General features: G+C 37.6%; 1 protein-coding gene across 1 annotated transcript in view; it reads left to right on the top strand.

The window, feature by feature from the left end:
• The first annotated feature begins 900 nt into the window (after window positions 1-900).
• Window positions 901-23,307, top strand: part of LOC139727458 (uncharacterized) — a 34,725-nt gene continuing 12,318 nt past the window's right edge. The window contains exons 1-10 of the mRNA XM_071638431.1: window positions 901-1,174; window positions 2,187-2,486; window positions 8,897-8,968; window positions 9,902-10,082; window positions 11,396-11,551; window positions 15,844-15,894; window positions 16,845-16,904; window positions 18,514-18,768; window positions 21,253-21,468; window positions 22,526-22,723. Of these exons, the coding sequence (XP_071494532.1) occupies window positions 920-1,174; window positions 2,187-2,486; window positions 8,897-8,968; window positions 9,902-10,082; window positions 11,396-11,551; window positions 15,844-15,894; window positions 16,845-16,904; window positions 18,514-18,768; window positions 21,253-21,468; window positions 22,526-22,723 (1,744 nt within the window). The 5' untranslated portion in view covers window positions 901-919. The remainder of the gene's footprint in view (window positions 1,175-2,186; window positions 2,487-8,896; window positions 8,969-9,901; window positions 10,083-11,395; window positions 11,552-15,843; window positions 15,895-16,844; window positions 16,905-18,513; window positions 18,769-21,252; window positions 21,469-22,525; window positions 22,724-23,307) is intronic.

The raw sequence follows: 23,307 nt of genomic DNA, 5'->3' as shown, positions 1-23,307 counted from the left end.
ATCTATCTATCTATATCTATCTATCTATCTATCTATCTATCTATCTATCTTTCTCTCTCTCTATCTATAATCTATATCTATCTATCTATCCATCCATCTATCTATCTATCTATCTATCTATCTATCTATCTATCAAATCTATCTATCAGTTTTCCGCAGTTTCTCTCATTAGAACCATTGTATATTGATCTCATGCATTCTATTTGTCCATCCCCTCCCCTTCCCTTGATTTCCCTGACATCCATACTATTATTGTTTTTACCATTGGCTTCGCGGCATAGAAGACAGGGATCTGGGTGATATTGACTTAATTGTACACTTGTATTTGTCTGTTAACCCTCTTATTCATGTCAATCTCCTTTCTTACTTGGTGTTACACATGTCTACAGCAGACCTATGAATAGCCCCCGATGCTAAGCAAAGACGCGTTTGTGAAACAAGTGTACAGACGAATCGATTTTTCGTAACTAGGGAAATACCATTTGTGAGGGACACGCTTTCGTCCTAAAATAAGCATATGCCTCACTTTAAAATCTTGAATTTAGGTAATGAATTGTAGAAAAGATAGACTTGCTAAATATACTCTATGTCATTACATTTACATAGACGAATTTTCGAGGAACAGATAGAAAATGATCATAAATCATATAACGTCGATAATTCTAGACCCCCTACGGGACATGGATTTGATCCTGATGCCGATATGCACGAACTAATGTAGTGTACCGCGCATTAGCAAAGTACTATAGTACACGGAGTCTCGTGAGTTAGAAAACTTCGCCAACTTTGAACTGCAATAACAGCTAACAGGATTTGATGAAATAATTTTCACAATGTGACAACGATTGTATCATTGTTGAGACTTCGAAGAATGAAAATGCCAGGATTTTGTAGAAAAAGGTGATGCGATAGTGTCGAAATGACACAATTGCCGACGCTTTGTATGGTCAATTATGACCAGGAGGAGCCTCCAGGTTTTCGCTATCGCTTACCGGGAGACTTGGGGGGACCTCGACGGTCGGGCAACGGTACCTCTCCGAGACAGGCTCTATCGTTGCCCAACTCACCGAGATATGCCACACCGACAGTTACTGTCCAACGATCTCACACAAGTGGCTTTCCAATACCAAAGAAGCGATTTTTGACGTCGAAAGATGACTCTTATGCAACTCTTGTAAGTATTCTCGCTTACTAGGACTGAACCAGTTTTGTTGACTAGATACGATTGAAGTCTGAAAACAAGACCGTTAGAGTACCAGTAGTAGCAGTACAAAAAGATGTTCAACACAGACATAATACTTTATAGTAATAGTAGTCGCGATAACGTGAGAGTACCGCATACATTGCATGCACTGATCACTGCTCATGCTGGAACTTGCACATTGTCTGTTTGCTTCAAGTTGCAAACTGTGTGTACCCAACAGTAATCTACCTTTTTTCTAACTTTTACTTTCCAATCAGTCAACTAAACTATGATATGGGTCAATGTTTATAGTTGTGATAGATTACAGTTTGAAGGAAAGTTGATGTTCAGGACAGGTATAGATGTAGAATATAATGTAATGATATTCTTCTTCCAGTTGCAATCCTATTGAAAACTAAAAGGATCACCTGCTTGATCCTAAACAGTGCAGGAGTATAATATTATACTGCTATGTTGTTGTGCTTTCATATGCTGGTTGTGCATGCTAGCACAGATCTCTCATTGTTCGGTACATATACAAACTCATCAGCATTTGTGAGACTACCCATAAATGCAGACTTTGCTTCAAAATTTTAGATTGTGATAGATCTGTTTGTTTCTGGAAACCTCTTTGTGGTAGTTGCTAACCTGTAAACTTTCTCTCCTATGCATGAAACAATTTCCTTTTTATCTTCATTTTTTAATTACAGTGATTGGATACTATCTTTGTCACTGAGATTCTCTGATCATGGATATTTCTGTGGTTCTCTGCATGAAGGATGTCATCCAAATTATGATTTTGTCTGTGAAAACAATACTTTTCTTCACAACTTAAACGCAGCAGAAAAAAATTATTATAGCATTTCTTTCTGGTCTTTCAGTTCTTAATTTACATAAGAACTGTGGCATTTGTGTGAAAGATGCTGTCATTGAATAAATGCAATGGTTGTTGAGATGTTAACTTAAATTTGATTTCTCCCTTTTATCTTTCATCGCAATATAGAATCATGACAGCTCCATGCACCCGATTGCCTACAGGGACCAGCAGAAGTCGCGCAGCCAGGAAGCACTTCCCTTCCTCCAGACGCTCCCCGAGCACTTTGACAACTCACGGACACCGCACAACAGCCGAGCGGAGCCCGGCAGCCGCCATCGCGAGCAGGAACTCCTCCCCCTCGTACCCGCCTCGTACGCCCTGCCCCCGCTGAAGACCATGGGGGAGACAAGCCTGACGGCCAATGCAGAGCTGCTGGCAGACCCACAGTGGAACGAATGCTTGAAAGCCTGGGTGTCTGGAACACAGGTAAAGGAATATTTAGACACATTTCATGTACTGTGTATGCCATATTTATGGGGTTTTTATTTTTGCACATTCTGCCATTTGGGTGTTATTCACTGATTTAACAACATGCAAAAATATCAACTCTGATCCCAACGTACAACCTTGTAGTACTTCATGATTGGGAATATAACCACTTGCGAAATTATCAGGAAGTCCCAATTCACAAAAAATTTGACTCACTAAATATATGGTGTATAATACAGAATTTTATCGATGTATTGTATACTCGCAGTGTTGCAAAATTATTCCCTGCATTATCAAAATGATCATTTACTGTGTATGTGATGTATCACCCTTTATTCAACCTGTCCCGATATTCACGTGATTTTCTTGTCCACAAGACAGTCTTCCCTTAATCTGCCTCCTTCAGTCCTGAAGATTATTGCAGATATCAGCCAGTTTTTGTGTTTGACCACTTCACTGGGATTTCAACATGCTCTTTATGAGAGACATGATGTGGGTTCTTAATACATCTTAGGGTATAGCTCTCTCACACATGGAGATTGATGGCTTTAAGTCTCCACCGAAGGACTTAGCGACAAAGATAAAGTGCTTTGCCAAAGAGCACTACTGCTGGGCTGGAACTTGAACCTCATTATATGTGCACAGAAGCCTGGGGTCTTATTCTATTGTACAGTCCTGACTGCTCAGCAAAAGATCAATTTAGGAGAAAAAATAATAATAACTTTGTTGTGAAACAATAACCTAGGATTTATTATGTAAAGTAGACAGGAAAGGATTAAAGTTGATGAATTATAGACCAAAAACATGATACATGATTTTCATTTTCTTTTTTTCTTTTTCTTTTTTTTTTTGGCTCAAAGCAGTGGGAATGTTTTGAATTGGTGACATCTTCACCTAATTGTACTTGCTTGTTAGTTGTAGTCATTACTCATCGAATATGCTTTAAGTTTGATTTTGAAGTAACTATATATAGGTTTATGTTCATCAAACTTTGTTTTATCAAAATCATAACAGAGACACGGTGTAGATTGCTATGACAATCTAATGCCACTTTTTGACTCCCAATTGTCAATATCTGGTTTGGAAGCAGTTTCAAAGTAATTCAGAATTAAAACAAAAAGTAGGTACATGTATGTAGCATTCTTCTCAAAGGAGTACACATGTATGCATATGAATTGTGAATTAATTCTTAAGGACAGAATGCTTCAAATGTACATGTAGTTCTAGAATAAGTATCTCAGAGAGAGTAAAAACAACAAATTGTGCTGTTTTTGTTAATCTTAGCATGCATAGAGACTGTAATGGAGAACAGCAAACTCTCTTCCAAAACTGCCATCCACATGATTTCATTTATTTTCAAATTGTCAGATTACATTGGAAGAGTTTTCATTTATTGTCAAATGTGACATGCACACCTCAGAAGTTTAATTTACAAGGGCTTCACAGTCAATATTTTGGCATTTCAAGCATTGTGCTCGACTTGTTGATTATCATCTGCTAAACCAGAGCTGATCAAGTACCATGTAACAGCATACAAATATTTTGAAACTTTATCCCCCCAGCCTTCGAGGCTTCGAAATACAAACCAGTTTACCTGTGCAGCGTACAACATGCTTTGTAGCTATGTTACCTAGCCTAGAAGCACCTCAAGGTCTTTGTAATTCAAAACATGCTATGCAATGTAACACCACAAAGTAACCAATATTGCGTATCTGCCATTAACCACTCGTGGACTTCACTTGACTGGTTCACTGACTAGATTCCAGTATTAAATAAAACTGCCTTTCAAACAAAGGTTCCAAACTTAACCAGAAAGCATGCTTGTCAGGGTAAATAGGTAATAGGGCTATCCAAACTGGATTATTTGAAGTGTATTTTGTGGCAGCATGTGATATGAAGAGGTCATACATTGTGAATAATACAATGTACACACTACACAATGTAAGTCACAGTGGGTAAACTGGCCTGCAATTCTATTGTACTTTATTTAACAACTACATGTTGTGAAGTATTCTATAGCAACCCAATGCAAGATTGCAGAATGGGATGTACACACATCTGTACATTGTATTCTGTGCATACACCTGTGCTGTTTGCTGCAGATTTCAATCTTCCCTTTAAGGAATTTATGAATATAAATTAGCAAACTTTATTTTTACATTCTCTGAACATAGCCAAAGAAATAAAACAAAAATGAGAACAAAAAATAAAAGACAACAGTGCTTAAGTATGCCTCATAATCTTTGTATAAGATTACAATTACATATAACATGTAAATGTGCACAATCAGTGCTCTTTTGTGACACTTGTTTGTTTGTTTGTTCTTAAGAGTCGTTTGTTTTTTTAAATTATGTGTCCCTTTTCCAACCCTTAAGATTAAATTTCTTTCATAGGCTGGTATATTGTAGAGGCAGGTAATTCAGGTCTTTTCTGAGAATGATAAAACTGGAAACTTCTTTATGATGGAGGGGGAAACAATGTTATTGATTTCCAGTGAATTTATTTAAAGAATCCAACTGTTATCCTTGGTACAAAAGGGGAGCATATTCTTGAGTGACATGAGGTTAGTTTTTCATTTCTTTTTTTAAAAGGTTTCATACAATTTTTAGAGACATTCTTCAACCGTGCAAAAATGGTGACGTTTGCCATAGAGATTTAAACCTCAGGAGTACTGTGTATTATACAAGTACATGCAGTCAAATGCCCACTTACACATTGTAGATGATGAAGAATTTGCCATGCTAAATTCATTATCCAGCATCATATGAAAGTACAGGTATAATCTCCAGGGTTTCTTGGTCTTCAAGATGAACCTTTGTTTGAATGTCCCAGTGCTGAGCATAATTCAAGGAAGAGCCACAGTCAAACAAAAGGATTGCGTCTATACACTTATCGAGTAACCATGATTCTACAGCTTTTCAACCTACAATCTGTTGAGGAATTCATTAGATAGCAAGGACAAGCCTAGTCTTTACAGTTCTATTCAAGAATTCACTAATAATCTCCAAGAAGGTCAGACATACAGTTTACAGAATAGCAATAGTGGTTACTGATGTTAATGATTGCATCTTGATGTTAACAAATGCCTGTCTTGCAGACAAAAACATAAAAAGGAACTTTTATTTTCCAGTTTCCTGCCATGTTTTCTCTCAAGAAATGTGACGTACAATTGTACTTCTCTTAGTTTTGACAGCATTTGTGATTGTAAGAGGGCAAAGTACAAGAGTTGTTTGAGTAAGGAAGGGGGTGGGGTTGAAAGTTGACAATAAGAAACAATTTGTGCCCAGAGACCCTTTATAATCCTCCTAAAAGAGGAAGAATGTGGGGCAGAGTATTGATCCTGCCGCTGTTTTGCAACAATGGAAGACGGTTCTAAGAGCAAGACAGCGTAGCGATTCCTTTTATGCTCACCATGCTTCACAGTGGTATAACTCTTGTTTGCACCACAAAAATCGACGTGTCTAGAAGCTGAACTGATCCAAGCAGCAACGAAAAAAAGTGGTGTTGCTAGGTGCAGGCTTCCTTTATGACCACCAAACTATACCAAATTTGTCGAGATATGCTCACTCAACTTGATCTTATTACTCACCTTATCGTTCAATGTTCAGCCATAATGTGCCCTAACAGACGGCAATAAAACACATAATGTGCATTACATTACTTCACTTTATCAGCACAACAGAGTGCGTATGTATTATTACGATACTGAAGCAGAACGTTGTAAATTCTTGAAATAGCATTCTATCCTTCTTGCTGGTAACAAGTGAGTACTGTAAATGATGAAAAAAGCTTCAACAAAAAACGTTCAATGCCATGTTTCTATGTTGTAATTTGAACATGAAACAGAGATGTACATTTTTATTACCGGTAGATTGTTCAGCGGATTTAATGAAATCAAATGCATGCATGTTTTGCTGTTAACCCGTTAAAGCAGGATATATATATGTACAGTAACCTCAACTAATATTTATCTACCCTCCTGTAGTTTCATTCTTTGTCAACATGTTTCACTTTAGATACTGGTACCTTGATAATGGATTGGGGGGGGGGGGAAGGTTCAACTCTTTTATCTTTCATTGTATGCAATGTCATTGTTGGCTGTAAAACCATTTAATTTATGTTCTTTCAGTGGTACATTGTGTCTTGAATCGTATCTTTTAGAAGATGAAATCTGACCTGGCACCACAAAAGCATGATAAATTTGCTAAACATTAAAGTTTAGAATACTGTGTTTTTTTGCATTTTTTAACAATGTAGGCTTTCAAATAATGTTTTATAACAGTGTCATATGTCATATTTCATTTCTAAACATCTACCACAGAAACAGAAAACCTGGTATGAGGTGTAAGCCTACAGTTTTTGAGAAAATTGTTTCAGATGAAGTCAAGCACTAAAGTGATTGGGATTTCAATAGAATATGTTTTATGTCAAGTCAACACATCTACCGTGCTAAACAAGCAACATCATTTACCAATCTTAAAGTTTTAAACCCCAAACATTCTATAAAACTAAAATTTAGACAGGTTCCAATTAAGACATCAAATCTTCCATGCAACAAGATGTCCAATTTCATAGGACAGAGTATTTGCAAGCAGTTTACCCATGTTAATAATTAAATGTCTGTGACCTCTTCAGGATGACATTATGATGGGTCACCAATTATACCTCATGATGTAGGATGTTGCTTGTGTGTTTTTTAAGATATAGACTGTATTTACGGTAATCCAAGAAGCATCCTTTTTCCACCATTTGCAAACTTTGTGAAATAGGGATCTCTAAGCTTCTACACAGAAAAGAGACCAAAGGTGAAGATAGTGTCCTGTGCATGACATCAAGAACTTTGTGGACAAGTCAAGGGGGAGGCCATTAGTGGTTTGGCTAGATGGCTTGGGGGGAAATAATCAATGCTTCCCACGGCCATAGTTCTGATACAGTATCAGTACTGAGAAGTAGTTTGCAGGGTTGGTTGCGCTAGCAAGAAAAACATGTAAGAGATCGCCATGTATGAAAAATTAGCATTATTTGAGGGGTGGGATGGAGGAAGGGGAATAGAGACTAACCAATGTGACATGCATTTACAATTGTAGAACATTCATTTAGCCATTGATTTTGGCTTACTCTTGGTTCATTGAATTCCGTTGTTACTGCATTGCGGATGCCTTTATCAGGGCAGCATGCCATGTGAAGTAATTGTCGTCTGCTATTGTTTACTGAGGTGTTTGACTTGCTGAGTTTTCGCTTCACCTAATCACTGAAGACGCTGTGATACATTCCGGTCTTTCAAACAAAACCACCTTTTCTTGATACCTATTGGTCATCATCATTCATAAAGCGAGCAGGATCGACCGGCTCAATACCTGTGGCAGGGATGCCAAAGCATCATTTCACTTGTAACTTAGCCTCCTCTGCGTTCTGCATTGATGATCTGAGAATATTGTCTGTACCATATGCTTGATTACAATTAAGGGCCTTCAATTAAATCTTGCGTTTTTTTAATTCTAGTATAAAGTTTATTAAGTAATCTGTGTGGTGCATGTACATTGTATGTGTGTGAGAGATATTGCTAGTGTGAAGTAATTTCTTATTCAGACTTCCGAGATCTATCTTCATGCCTCAGTGTCTTCATTGATCAGTCGTATGTAGAATTAACAATGTAGAGAACATGGGAATATGATTAAAATACAGTTAAAGAGTCATGTGTCTGCCAACATTTCAAACAACCAACGTGAGCATAGAGGGAGTGTATTGTCAATCGATACGTTTTAAGTCTGTACCATGATGGGTTCTGGCAGAATTCACAGTTTCAACATCCACTTCAAACGACGTCTGTGATCACGAGGACCCTTTGAGTCTCTAGAGAGGGCCTTCAGTGTCACGGAGGAAACAAGTAATGGACGAAGAATGACCCCCTCCAGTGGCCGCACAATGCGCCACTGCAGGTCGTAGGTCATGAATTCTTAATGAGGTATTGATCTGGAGGTTGCACAGCTAACGGTAGAGAATTGGACGAGAGTTGCTTCTCATTAAGACTGAAGGTTGATGGCAACGACTCGATCAAAACAAATTTGGCTGTCACAGAAAAAGTGTCAAACCAATTATTGCTACTTGGAAAAAAACAAAGAAAAGCGATGAATAGCCCAATACTTTGCCAAATACAAGCCATGTTTTCCTCCTTTTTCTAATATCACCCACATGTACATGTATATAGTACCTAGTACAATGAATGAGGCAGAAATTTCATACTGTTACAGGAACTATCATGATGTAAAAAAAGCTATCCAGTAGGCTTACTTATACCCAACAAGAGAATCTAATATCACTGTCCATATTTCATCATTGAACTGATTTAATTTTAACATCATCATATTGGTAAAAAGGCTCATTTTTTTTTTTCTGTCCAATTTTAGGGCTCAGCATTTGCATACATCAGCTTTACCGGCGCCTTCTCACTCCACGACCGCGGACTTTGTGATTGTCGGGTGAGTACAAACTCTACATCGTTTAGCATTTGTTCAGATGAAATAGGCCCGATCTGATAACGTTGCAGAAAAAGAATGTTATGTATGATTCATACAAAGAAGTAAATGAAATTATAGATCATCAGCATAGAGAAGGGAGAAATTTGATAAATGACTCACAACTGTAAGTGTCATTTTTTCCCTTCCATCAATAGTTCAGTGCATTTGGTTATCAATCACCCATTTAAGTAGCACCTCATGATACATGAATGCTTCCAATTATTTGTCAATTTATTAATCAGTCAGTCAGTCAATCAATCAATCAATCAATCAGTCAGTCAGTCAATCAATCAATCAATCAATCAATCAATCCATCCATCAATCAATCAATCCATCAATCAATCAATCATTAATGTATTTCAGTAATAATAATAAACTGTGCTTGTATAGCGCATATCACATTCAGGAAGAAGTCTGTATGCACTTTAAGAATGAAACAATACAAGTAAAGGAAGTAAGGTGAAAATGGGACAGGTAAATGAACAATAGAAAATTAAGATTAAGCTGACACTGAGAAACACTGATGGCCATGAGCCTTATCATTGCAAAAATAAATGTGTTTTCAACATTCTTCTAAATGAATCAATTGTTTCAGCATCTTTGATTTTATCAGGCAGACTATTCCATGATTCTGCTGACGCTACAGCAAATGTTCGTGCTCCATAAAATTTGGTGACAGTCTGGGGACAAACTAAGAGAGACTTGGATTTTGAGCGAAGATTTCTAGTCGGATGATACCTTTATTTCACTTTATCTCATTCTGTCTCTCTCACAACCTCTCTTTCACTTGGTATCATTCTCCCAGCTCTTTTCCAATTTTCCCCAAGTCCCATTGTTGGCAAGGGCTAGGAAATGAAATTCATCTCAAAAACTTTGTCCTTGTTCTGTCGACAGCCTGAATTTGAGGATGCCCCTGTGTACCCCTGCCCAAGGTTCTACGCCCACTGGCACCGTGACCCCAACGCCAAGACCAAGGTAAAAGAGGTGAAGAAGAAGGACCTTAAGAAACCAGAGTTCTGGACTTGGAAAGGGAGGACACCCATCTCAGTACCGCAGTCAAGACCAAGGAGAAAAGGTAGACAAAATTTGCCTGGTTGTCAAGGCAACTGTCTCTTTTTGTCACTGCAGTTGTCTGTCGGTGCAGGCATTCAGTGATTTGTATATGTCGTTTGTGGTGAAATATTGTTGACCAGTCTTTCCCGTGTGTTGCATGAAAAAGGTATATCTTTGGAAGCACTGTCCTGTACACGTACATGCTGCAAGCACTAGATGTAGATTAGACTTGAAGCAAACCAAAGTGGCAAATAAGGAGAGAGAAAAAAGACAAATGAAATTGATGAATTTATTTCTCTGACATCTTTGAATAGAGTAGCTGTTATAGTGTGCTTCAAACTAGACACTAGAAAGTAGGCAGTAGTATCTATATCAGTGCATGAATTCTCTTCTTTGCCTGTTGCGCAGTCATGTAATCAATGGTGTGCAAATTGTTCAATTTTGGGATTGCCACTTAGAAAGAAAATGGTTCTGACACTTTAAAGTCAATGCACAAATTTGTGGTTCTATCCTCTTGACATGGATCATTGCAGAGAATGAAAAAGTCACATGACATTTCTATTTTGAAATACTTGCACACGCAGCAGCACTTCTCTGATAGTTCCATTCGAATATAAACCTATTCTAAGATTTGTATAACTCATCAAAGATTTACTGCATGACCTGCTATTTTTATGTATAGTTCAGTTGTCAAAATTAGCTTTAATGAGCAAATAAGAGGATGAAAAATCAAACATAAAAAATACATTAAAATTTCATAGCTTTATCAAGTACTCGCTTTCTTATATGGATTTATTCCTGAGTCCCAAATACTAACTGCTCTGATTTTTGATAACTAAATGTTAAATTCATAGGCAAACAGGTCAAAAGTGACATCCAAAACACTACTCTGCATTTAGAGTGGCAGTTTGCACACCAAAAATTATCTACTTAGTCTATTTCTGCATCTTCACTATACTTCAATAGTAACAAAATTTAAATTCTGTATTTCATCCTTACATATTGTAGCTGAACATTTACCTAGACAGGAACTTTGAGAAATTCTCACATTGCACAGCAAAATCCATCACTGTTTGATATTTTGCATGTTACTGGTATTTAGCACATGTATGAGTGAATTCGTCTTCACTTTTGCCATTGCCATATATCACTGTTTGAATTGGAAATCACCTTGTTCTCTTCTGTATTAGTTCAGGAGGGTTTTGTTTTTTTCTTTCTTTTCAATCTTGCATGTTGCACTCTATCTCTTGTTCTTTACACCACCCTGGTTCCCATCACCTCCCTATTACCACCCTGCACCTCTCCTATGATGTACGGTCCACCTTTATACCACAGTGAGACCGGTCCCCCAGCCCTCCCCTCAGCCCCAACCCCCTTCACCGCGTGCTCCCAACCCCCTTCCCCAAACAGCGACTCCGGTCCTGTGGGAGAATCTGACACCTTCCGACCCCTCACCTGTGGTGGAAAGCAGCCTCCTGATGCCAACGCCAGGTAAATATCTCTTCTGCAGCCCTACCCATCCCATTTTTTTCCCCAAAAAATAGGCTCGTTATAGTCCATCAATAGCACTACGCCTCATAGGTCATTCCTTTGCAGTACCCCCTTTTTTCATCATAATGTAACAATACTGGTAGTAAGAGAGAATACAAAAATATCATGTGAATTTATGACACATAGAGCTAAAAAAAGAAATGATTATAAGATGTATCTCTTATCATCAAAAACCTGACCTTGCCATCAGAATCCTACAAAATTGAGATTATCAATAGCCCCCTGGAAAAAAAAATGAAGCAATAACACATTTTCAAGATATCGATAGGAATTTTGTCAAATGAGTTGTACTGTTGTCCCAGGTTCTATCTGTAGAGTTGCCGATCACTGATATCTTGCATGGCCCCAATCAATTCTAACTATCATTTTACTCTTTTCATTAGCTCTAGAATGGCACATAATAGTAGTGATAGAAGTCATTTCTATCTGTAGAAGTATTAAGTATACTATAGAAGGAATAATGACACATTGCATGAAAACTTTCCTAGTCCCAACAAAATAATACAGAATCAGCCTTGAATCTATTCTGATTGGTGTATTTCTTATCATGTTTCATATCTTCTTCTTTTTTTGTAATGCCATACGCACCTTGTGATCAGCATATCTCTGTTCATTATTCTCATGAGATTTTGTGTTTTGCTGTTGATGTTTCACACACATGATGGTTGCATATAGTCTGTGTGTGTGTCACTTTGAGTTGTAAGAATCATATATCATGATATGATCACGTTTCGTGTGTCATCTTGCACGTTGCCGTGGAGGGAAATACGATTCTGTGGAAGCATTGGTTTGATTTTTATATTTAAAGCATCAGGGCCCCATCTGGAGGAAAGACTTGCGATAAAAGTAACTTACAATGGTTGCAACAACAACAACAACAACAACATATCAAGCTGATTGGTTGTTGTATGGTAGTTGCAAGTACAATTGGCAAGAAATGATATGTGTCCCTTCTAATGGGGCCTATAGGTACTTCATGTTTAGACTGCAGACTGTTTCTCTTGTAGAAGAGAGGTTTGTGGTAGAAAATGATTTATAAAGATATACTGTATTTTTGCCCAATTTATATTGCATATACTTACTTTCTTTGATTGTCTTATGTTAAACCAAAATGCAGTATCGACCATTTTATTTACCATTGAACAGATGACGAAAAAAAATGTTGCAGGTTTTTAACTATTGACATATCATGTCTAGATTGTTTCAGCCTTACATTCTGTATTATGTTGTTTGCTCGTTACTTTGTTGATTATTTAATGTCAGGTATTTGAGATAATTGTGGCACAAGTGTCAGTTTTTCATTTGTTGCTTGAATGCATATGTTTGTGTTTGTGTGTGTGTGTGTGTGTGTGTGTGTGTTTGAGTGATTGAATGTGAAAATAAAAAGTAAAAGGAGGGAGGGAGTTGAGGAGCAACAGAGATACCAGACAGTGTTCCTGAGTGCCTTGCAGAAAGTAATAGATCCTAATTTGAATGCCACTTGTAACAATGTGTAAACAAATTTAGAAACAGATAATAGACCCTGGATTTTTTGCATGTACTGTAAAAGTGGAAATTTACGCGGTGTTGAAATTTTTGCGCATTTCGCGCAATCAGAAACTAGCGCGAAAATAAAAGCACACGAATATTTTTGCTTGCCATATGTTCCTGTAGTTGATATCTTGATACCGTGGATTTAAAAAGACACGAAACTCCTCTTACCGCGCCGAGCGCAAAAAATTAGTCGCGCGAAAATATCCACTTTTACAGTAATAGCTTGTGAAAGTGATAAAGTCCCTATCTTATTTTGAGTGTCACTATGATATGAACAGTGAATTTATCAAGTGTATTAAAGACAGATGCATTTTTATTGCTTTTATGTGCAAAAGTGGATTTTCTTTGCACTACATACTGTGTAGCAAGAAGTGGTCACAGACTCAGCAGGCGAGTGCAGTTAACTCAAGAATTATTGCTCAAAAAATGCACGGAGTAGAATCATCTTTTCAAATTTGAATCAGTTTCTACTCTTGTGGACAATTCACACTACAATTTTTTTTTCAAATATCAATTGGATAATGTTTGGCTCAATTAAACTCCCATGTACAATATAAAAAAAAAATGTGCTTGTGTCATAAGGAGATGTATGGATTGGGTATTCAGTCTGTAAAATCATACTCATTAACAGTTATATATTTTTTTCCTTTGCCTTGTTCATGCTTTCCAAAGTTCAATTTGTTGAAAGGCTCAAAGGTAAGCTTAATGATGTGGAAACTCTATTGGTCTGTTGTGCTGTGTGTATTCAATCATACTTACGGTAGCAATGCCGTCTTTGGCTTAACTCTTATCGCGGTTGGTGGGGGGGGGGGTGGCCCTTCAAACACAAATGTTGTCTTGGTAGCATACAATTTGTAAACACAATACATTTTCAGATGAGAATGATTAATACAATCATTGGTCAAAGCATCACTTGTATGGACAATTTAATCCTTTTTATTAACTTGAATGTGCCATGACTGTTAGCACATTTTATATTACACATTCATGAGATTACATCGATGTTATTTTTATACCTGGAAAAAGACCATATTTAAAAAACAGTGATCATTATAAGAATCTTTAGTTGATGTACAATACAGAGTAAAATGGGTTCTGAAAATAATATCGTTTTTAGGATTGCACAGAATGCCCTGTGTGGAATTATGGCATTGGAATGTGAGCCTTGCCCAGCAGGGAGTACTACTAGGTGCAGTTATCAATCCTCTAACTTGCTGTGTTTGCAATGTTTGAAATAACTGTACAGTAACTAAGAATTGTTTAATGACAAGAATAAGGTAATGTTATTGTTAAGAGTTGGTGCCATAGTTGCTATGGTTTCTGATGACATGATTTGAACAGGAAAGATAATCATATTAAAGATAACACATATCATTGTTTTAGTGTGGAGTTCCAGCAAGTCTTACAATATACCACGGTATGCACCCGTAAAGGCATATTTTGTCGTTCAGTCAAGCTACTGCAGTAAAGAGAAATACATTCATGGTAACATGTTCTGTGTTCATTTCAAGTTTGGTGAAACTTCTTCAAAGTTTACTCCTTTTTGGGGGGAGGGGGGATGGGATATGCCAGTCTACTTGAAGTGTAACAATATTTTTGCCAAATTCTCATTAGAAGTGTGAGCATAGTTGATAGCTATTGCAAAAATCCATTTTAGCAGTTATGTCGTGGCATTTTATCTGGTGGATAATCAAAATTAAGAGCACAAACATGTTTGCAATGCAGTAATCTGCCTCAACACTTTGCAAAACCCATCCTCTTATTTGATTATTCGTTTTAATATGTCATGATTTTGTGTGTTGTTTCATCACACCCCTTGTTATACACTGTGATGTCTGAACACAATATTATTGATAGTTTGTGTTTGTCTGGACCACGAGTTCATGTACTACATACCACCATCATCATTGTCATCACTGTCATCATCCCCTAACCTCAATAGTAATGGATATCAAACAGTTAGCTTGATAGTATGTTACAAGACTCCATCCAGTAGTAGTAACAGCTCCAACAACTTGCAGGGATGGCATTATGGTTGAGATGTTGGCTTCAGGTTACCAACTTTTATTGTGAGATAATGAGAAACAGTGTATAGAATATGAAAGAGCATTCAATTTTTAAGTGGAATTCAAAGTTTATGTGATGAAAATTGGTTTTGAAATGGCTGAGATATCCAAAAACAAAGAGATCCTAGTAAAATATGAGACCATGGAGATACAACACTAGCTCCATGGTGAGACCCACCCTATTTTAAGAGCTCCTTGTTTTACTTTGTTTGTGGATCTCATCGCTATGTCAAAATCAATTTTCATCATATAAACTTTTAATTAATCTTAGAATTGCATGCTCTTTCATATTCCATAAGAGGTTTCTAATCATCTCGCAAAAAGTTAATATCTGAGCCCCCCCCCCCCCCCCCCCCCACCTCAACCAAAACTGTACCATCCCTTTAGATTGTCTGATTCTTATCAGGCAAGCTGCAAGCGTCATTTACAGACTGTAGCTGCTTGGCAACTGAACACCCTTTTCATTTTTTATGGAATTCTGGAGTACCAGTACGTACGTGAAGTGATAGTGGAGGGATTATATTAAAGATGTACAGGGTTTTATGGGATTTGCATACATTTATTATTAAGGTAGTGGGGAAAATTTTCATATACTGTATTTCAATCAGTGTCTTTTGTTCCTCCCATTTCTAGTTCCTAGTAGTCAACCAGAGGAGAATAGTGACTATGGATCACTGTCAACTGGTGAGGCATTTCAAACATATTTTCTTTTTTTTTACCTTTTCTTTGCTTGGAAAATTTCTAATCAAAATCAGAGCAAAAACTGTTCCTTTAGCACTAACATTTTGCCTTAAACATGAAAAATAAAATAAAATAAAATGCACAGCTGCCTCCGCAACCACTCTGAAGTGAAGTCAAATGCTCAGTTGGCATTTTTTTTTTTCAGAAATATGCAGGTCTTTTTTTTATATCTTTGGAAACAAATGTGTGACTTTTAACAGCAAAATGAAATAAAAAAGAAAAAAGGCTAACAATATGTATGTGAGTGTGATGTTATGTGACAAAGTGGATTCATTTATTGAAATAAGCACAAAACAAAAATGCCAAATATGTTGTGTCACAATTCTAATGGTTATTAGTGAGTTGCCATTTCCACTGTGTTTAATTGACCTCTCATGGCAGAGTTATTTTAGGCAGTGAAAAAAAAAGGAACAATCATCTCATTAGTCAGTGCTATGTCCCCATTAGATACCATGTTTGATAAAGCACATCATTGTAACCCTGTCTTGTCTTCACACACAGCAAGCATATAAGTTATTTTAAATTGAAGAAAGAATAATAAAAACCTTAAGTCCAGTCACACTACAAATAGACTAATTACTTTGTTTTGATAGCCACTACTGTATTATAGCTTCCACATGATATGTTGTCATTTCACCGATAGAGTGTTTCACGTATAGAGCACAAATAACTGTCTGCTGTAAATCCACAGCATTATCTCTGAATTGATTTGTGCAGTTTTCATATATTTCATTCAGTAACATATTGTAATATATAGCATCATGCACCATTCATATCTGTTTTGTTCTGTGTTCACTTTGATAGTAGAAGTTCTGTTTGATAACACGTCAATGCAAACTGTTTTTTGGCAATTTACCACCACCTTTTGTTGCACGCTGCTTCCAAACGTAAAGGAAAGCAAACGACGCCGAGTAAAGAGTTTGACAAGCAGTCCGTCATATCAGCCAGCACTGGTAAGACTGGGAAATCTAGAGCTATTTTGCTTCTTTATATCATGCTCAACCCTCCAGCTCCTTGTTCCCTGCCCCCCCCCCCCAAAAAAAAAAAAATGCTGAATTGGCTTTTGATATGTCAATGTCTCTTTCCTCAAGCTAACCTTACATAGTACCATAGATCTGGTTTAATTTTAGCAAGCATAGACCTGTCAGTTTGATGGATGAGTGCATGCAGCTTAAAGTCCCTCCAATACATCAGAATCCTGCATAAGATGCATATTGCTATATATACATACAACCCAAAAAAGAGTGCTATACTAAACATGCTAAAAATTATCTGCGTATAATCCCATCAAAGCTCTTTTTCAATCCTAAGACAATTTAAAACTTCTATAACTGTTATATGTGGTCATGATATGGAGCTCGATATCATTTTTGTTTGCTTTTCAACCCTATAGTGGTATTCAAAGTTCTTTGTAACGTATTTGGCTGACAAGTATATGCAGCAAAATTTGATATCTTCATCCATAGCACAGAAAAAGGTGCAACTTTCCTGGTAATGTGCTTGCTGTTACACAAAGACAAATAAATGGCTTTGGCCTCCTTTATCATCATTTGCATAATATTTGCATTCTTTGGAAGGAATGTGTAGTTCTGTAGAGCAACAGAACACATCGTCGCATGTATGCCCTCAGAGCTCACTTTCAAAATGAATGTTAATTTTATCATTGATTTCTTTGAAATCGTGGACAATCTTGCTTCTTCTATGTGAAGATGTAAATGATGGAAGATAACTCTTGTGTCAGGGAAAATATGCTAGTGAAACATACCTCCTCCATGTTCTGCAGAAATTTGTTCTGCCTGTATTTTATGCGTTCTTTGTCAGCTATGTATTCAAAAGGCAAAAGGTCAAGGATCCGATTTAAAAGGTTACTTCCCCTGCTCGAAAGTTCACTGACCCCTATCAACCAGTCACCTGTGTCGAGTAAGTTCAAAGTGTGACGATAAATCTGCGTTCATAGAGGGCATTGCTTTTGCGAGTGATTCAGACATCCCATTTCATGGTGATTGGAATGCCAGTCTTGCAACTAGGTCCACCTCGAACATGAATTCTTGGGTGTTCATGCTTTAAGACCTATGGGAAACACTGGTGTTTAAAGAGAATGATCAAAACTTCTGTAGAGGTTATGGCTTTCATACTCCTGTTATTCCTTTTCAATACTGTTTTTGGGTTCCATGGTTATGGCTTCGTTTTGCATTCAGAGTTTATTCAGAGTTTTATGCAAGTGGTGGAGGAAAGCTCCTCTGTAGAACTTTTTAGCATCATGCTATGCTTTTGCTGCTGGTAGATCAAGCAGAATATTTTAAGCCTGCAGGAAAACAGGTGGTATCCCCATACCATCGACAGTTATTATTCATATCTTTAAAAACCTATCACTGCTTCTAGGGGTAACCTGCACAATAGAAACTTATTAGATGTCCAATGTTGTTCTTGTAGAGCTTGCATAAAGTAGTTGCACTCAAAACTAAATCCACCAGCCACAAGTTGTTGTCAGTAGTCACTGCTAGAATGTTGCTTACCACCCATTCATCATCATCATCATCATGCATGCCGGCACGCATTCAGCACCATCATCATCACCACCACCCCACCCCCCGCTGCAATCATTGCCGTCATCGTCACTATCACCGTCACCACCACCACCACCGCCTCCATCGATCCCCCCGTGGTCACCACCGCCCCGCCCGGCCGAGGAGGGCGAGGCTTTGCCCAAGCCTCAGTTGTCGCTCCCGGTGATCACGGCCGTGCCGACATTCGGCACACTCCCGGCTCTGTTTGCACTCCCCGTCATTAGGGTGTCCCCGCCCACACCCGAGGAAGGTTTGTCAGCGCTTGCAGTCTCCGTGTTGCACCACATTCCACCGTTTGCCGAGTGTGATAACTGATGTCTTTGCACGAGCACAGCTTGATATTCGTAACGTTTTATCAGAGCAAATTCTGACTATGGAGTTACAACTCTAGCTCTATGCTCTCTCTGAATTTGTGAGTGCATTTGTGTGGTATCAACAAAAACACACCTATCAGAGTGTGTTACAGTCTGTTACGTTTAATGTTTAGGGATATTTTCATCATTTTAACCGTCCTGGAGAGATTCTAACAAGCTTTGAAAATATGAAAAGGTTTACTCTGTAACATGTTGATGAGGGGGACTTCTGAAATATGGTGTTTGGTTTTGAAATAACATATGTTGAGATGATTGATGAGTGTTTGTTTTGACTGGCATATTAAATAGGAAATGTAAAATAGATGTGGTTTGTTTGATATTTTATTTTAAAATCAACATATATGACTTTTAATATGTTTGATTTGTTGGGTGTAGTCTTCTTTTCAACTATCATTAAATGTTCCCTAACAGTCCATGTTCATGTTAAAAGTTTTACTTCATAAAATTGATTTAGAAGACTTTGAAGAGAGATTGTGTGAGGTTTTTGGGTCTATGGGAAACGTGTGTTTTAGCAATATCTGCTCGTCGTCAACAGGTTAAGGATTAATCTCAGGAAGTTCCATCTCTCTGTCTCTCTGGCTTTCTCTCATCTACATCTTTCATACTCTGCACATTGCTTTCCTTTCCCCTCTTCATTTTACCTCTAATCTGTCATTGAAGCTCTCTCCCTGGGAAACATACATTCTGTATCATATTTTGTCTGCCAAACAGCGCCTCTTATACTTCTCTTGACAAAGATCCTATATGTATCAGATATAACTCTATGTGGCAGACCAGCCCAAATTGTATCTGAATTTCTTTGCAGTGTTTTTATTTGGATGACAGTCCTATTGAAAAGAGAAAGAGAAGAGAAAAATTCAAATGCGAAATGAATCTAACTCGGGCTCTTCTATAGGCAAATACAAAAAGAGAAAATTGAGTTCTCCTAACTGCAGTGCTGATTCTTAAAGAAAAATTCTTCTATGTTAGTTTACTGATATGTATAGACAAAGTATCTCAATAGCTGAATACCCCAACGATATAAACTACTATTTGCTTACTTTATGGGATAATTTGTCTTTCGTTTTTGTTATCTCTACATGTGACTTTCCTGTTATACTGATGATATGAGTGTGTTTTTCAGGTTCAGGGGTTGTACTAAAAATTCAAGGATGTCATAGTAATGTAATGAATTTGTTATTTTTGCATTTTCAGTTCTCAATTTTGGTGTTTTCATGTGTGCCAGGGTTGACATAGTTGTGTATAATCAATTGTCAGTGAGTGGTAATGTGGATCAACATGGACATATGAGTGTCATATTATTGTCTAATGTACTTCAAAAGTGGAATTAATAATATGAAACAAATGATAGATTACAGTGTACAAGTACAGACATGTACAATTTGTTTATGAGACTCCCTGTAGAGTAATGTATGAAAAGGTGGCTATATGATGTATAAATCAGAGATTTTTCTTTCCTAACTGTATATCGGCAATTCACAAAATTGCAAAAATATTAATACAACGTGTGTACTTACAATTGTAAGTGTGCATTCTTTATGAAAGTTTGGACATGATATTCACATGCTCATTTGCATAAGGTTAAAATGTCATGTAAAGGTGTGCACTGTCAGTATGTGTGTGTGAATGTTAGAAATGACTGAAATGAATGATGGTAGTGTTGGTTTTTGTTTGTTAATTTGTTTGATTGTTTGTTTGTTTGTTTGTTTGCTTGCTTTTGAAAGGATAGAGCTAGTAGAAAGAGTAAGTGTCTGGTTGTACCAGTGCAAACATCACACACAAATGTATGTAGAATACATCATGTGAGCCTGTACTTAGAGGGTGTCCTAATGTGCTCCATTCTGCTGAGTGGTGCGTGCATGAATAATGTATATTACGCATGTTAGCAAAGTGGACATCCAAAAGTCGCTTCATCTTCAGCAGCCCAGTACCATACACAATATCAGCATACAAGATTTGGATGTAAATTTGCATCTAGCTGAAGACATGCATGCTGCTCTAGCATACCAACTGAAAGTATGATTGCATATGATATGAATTTGCAAAATTTCCGTGTGCAGATGCTCATTACAAAAACACAGAGTGAAATGTCAAGCAGTATTTTTACTCACCTGTTGTGCTTATGCTGCAGTGCCTGTACCTGCCCTGCCCCACCCCTCTCCCCCTCCCCCAAAAAAGTACTCAATATGATGTATCAAAATACATACAAATATAACCTTAACCACTTTTTATGCACATTGCACAGGAATGCTGGCTTTCTGCTTTTCCCTAACCCATCCCCTGTGTCTGTTTGATAAGCTCTTCCTTTTGTTTTCACCCCCTCATCTACCCCCATCCATCCCATCCTGTGCCCCCACCAGTCAAGACACCGGTAGACCTCTTGCGCCTCCCCAGTCCCCCTTACACTGCCACCACAGTCGACTGGGAAGAGGTCATGAGTTGGGGAGGAGGCGATGGCCAGTTTGAGGAGGACGAGGAGGGGAATCTTCTCCTCCCGGGAGAAGTCTCTTCCTCCGGTCTCACCCAGCTGCACTTCACCGTCGACTACGTGGAGATCCTCCAGCCTGAGGTTTATGGTGGGTTCAATCATCATCCTCGTTATTTTGTGTGCTCTATACATATATATATATATATATACAGGGTATATATGTTTAGATAGCATCATTTTCTGTTCAATTGTTTAAAAGATCATGTGCAAAATTAATGGTGTAGAGAGCCATGATGAGGATATGCGTCGAATTCAAACCTGATCTAGCTGGCACCCTAAAGCAGAAGACAGAAGACTACTTCTTTAGAGAGACCGCAAGATTTGAATTTTTCGCAGTGAACTTGATGAATAATTGGACCAGTTCATGAGACCATATATAGTCAGTGGCCTGGAACAACTTACAATTGAAGTATGTGCTCTGAACACATAGTTATGCTGGTTCTAGTATATTATAAGGGTTACTATGTTCTGTGTATAATGGATAACATGTGCCTGACCTCTTCAAACATGATAGATTAAGCTTTGTGAGTTTTCTGAATAGTGTCTCCAAGATTTTCCAAAGCCTTTTCAGGAATTCTTAGTTTGAAAATATCAGGGACATGATTTACAGTAGCAGTTTCCCACCTTTTTGTTACCACCTGTGTTTAATCTGCATAGAATTAAATTGAGATATTATATTCCTACCTTTTATTTCATTAGGTTAATGAGCAAGTTGCTTGCAGTAGGTTTGTAAAGTGTCTAGTCATGGCTGCTAGTGTCATGTACAGTGTGTGAGAGCAATACTAATATTTGAAATCTCGCACAGTTCATTTCCATACTTTCCAAACTGGCATATGAAACCCACTTGTACAAAATCCACTTAATTGGATAAGTGTAAATAGTGCCCACCACTTGGTTTGCTACTGTAATTGATATGGCTTTTCATCGCTAATCATATTACGTATGCTCATATTGCAATAGACACTTTCATATTTTAATAGTTGATATAGAAAGCACATAGAAATTTGGCAGTAAATGTCATACATTATTGTCATTGCTCTTAGAATTTCTCAATCAAAAGGTACCACCAGGAAAAATAGAGAAACCTGTTAATATGTAGTTCTAATCATAGTGAACTGAAGAAACGGTTTCTTTTTCATGTACAGGTGAAGCATTGTCCCTTGATGCAAATCAAATGTCATCAGTCGGGTCATACAGTGGACTGGAAGTGACCTTTGACCCTCCTTTGAAAATAGAGGAACCCTGGGTGCCAGAAGTACAGGACATAGACAGGATTGACTTGCGCAGTCCCCCACCCTCCCCCATTCCAGCCCCTAAAGTACCAACCCCACCCCCACCAAGAGGTGAGTCACTCTTACTAGTGCAGCTGAATTACCATAAATTATATTCATAATTTATCAAAACGATATGTGAACTACTGAATAAATCAATGGTTTCTATCACTTGCATTCAAAATAAGCTAGACATCCCTAGAAGAGATAATGAATGGCATATGCCATTCTATATCAAAACAGAATATGATAAGAGTCTTTTTTTGTAGTTTACCATGATGTCATGTACCAAGAAACACAATGAATGGTTAACATATTGTAGATCTGTGTAAATGTAGCTGTTTCTTAACCCATTGAGGACGGGCTGATTTGCTTCAACACGCATTTCCCATAATCACCTGACCGAGTACACTCTGGACTCGGCCTCAACGGGTTAATCACTATGTAAATGTTGGACACCCCATTCTCTGGTTGTGTGATCCATTATACAAAGTATAAGCCTTCATGCTAATGCATAATAGCTAATGGCCTTAAGTATTGACTATTATGCACTAATAATTACTAGAAAATGAATTGAAATATGGTGAAAGAGTAATGAATGTAAAAGGAATAATTATCAAACATATGCCTCTCCTAGCAGTTCCTGCTATGTTGCT

The sequence above is a fragment of the Diadema antillarum genome, unplaced genomic scaffold, assembly GCF_040938485.1.
Source record: "Diadema antillarum isolate AM-2024a unplaced genomic scaffold, OU_Dant_1.0 seq00000131_RagTag, whole genome shotgun sequence".
NCBI lineage: Eukaryota > Metazoa > Echinodermata > Echinoidea > Diadematoida > Diadematidae > Diadema > Diadema antillarum.
The sequence above is the reverse complement of the archived record's forward strand: the minus strand, read 5'-3'. Positions and strand labels throughout refer to the sequence as shown.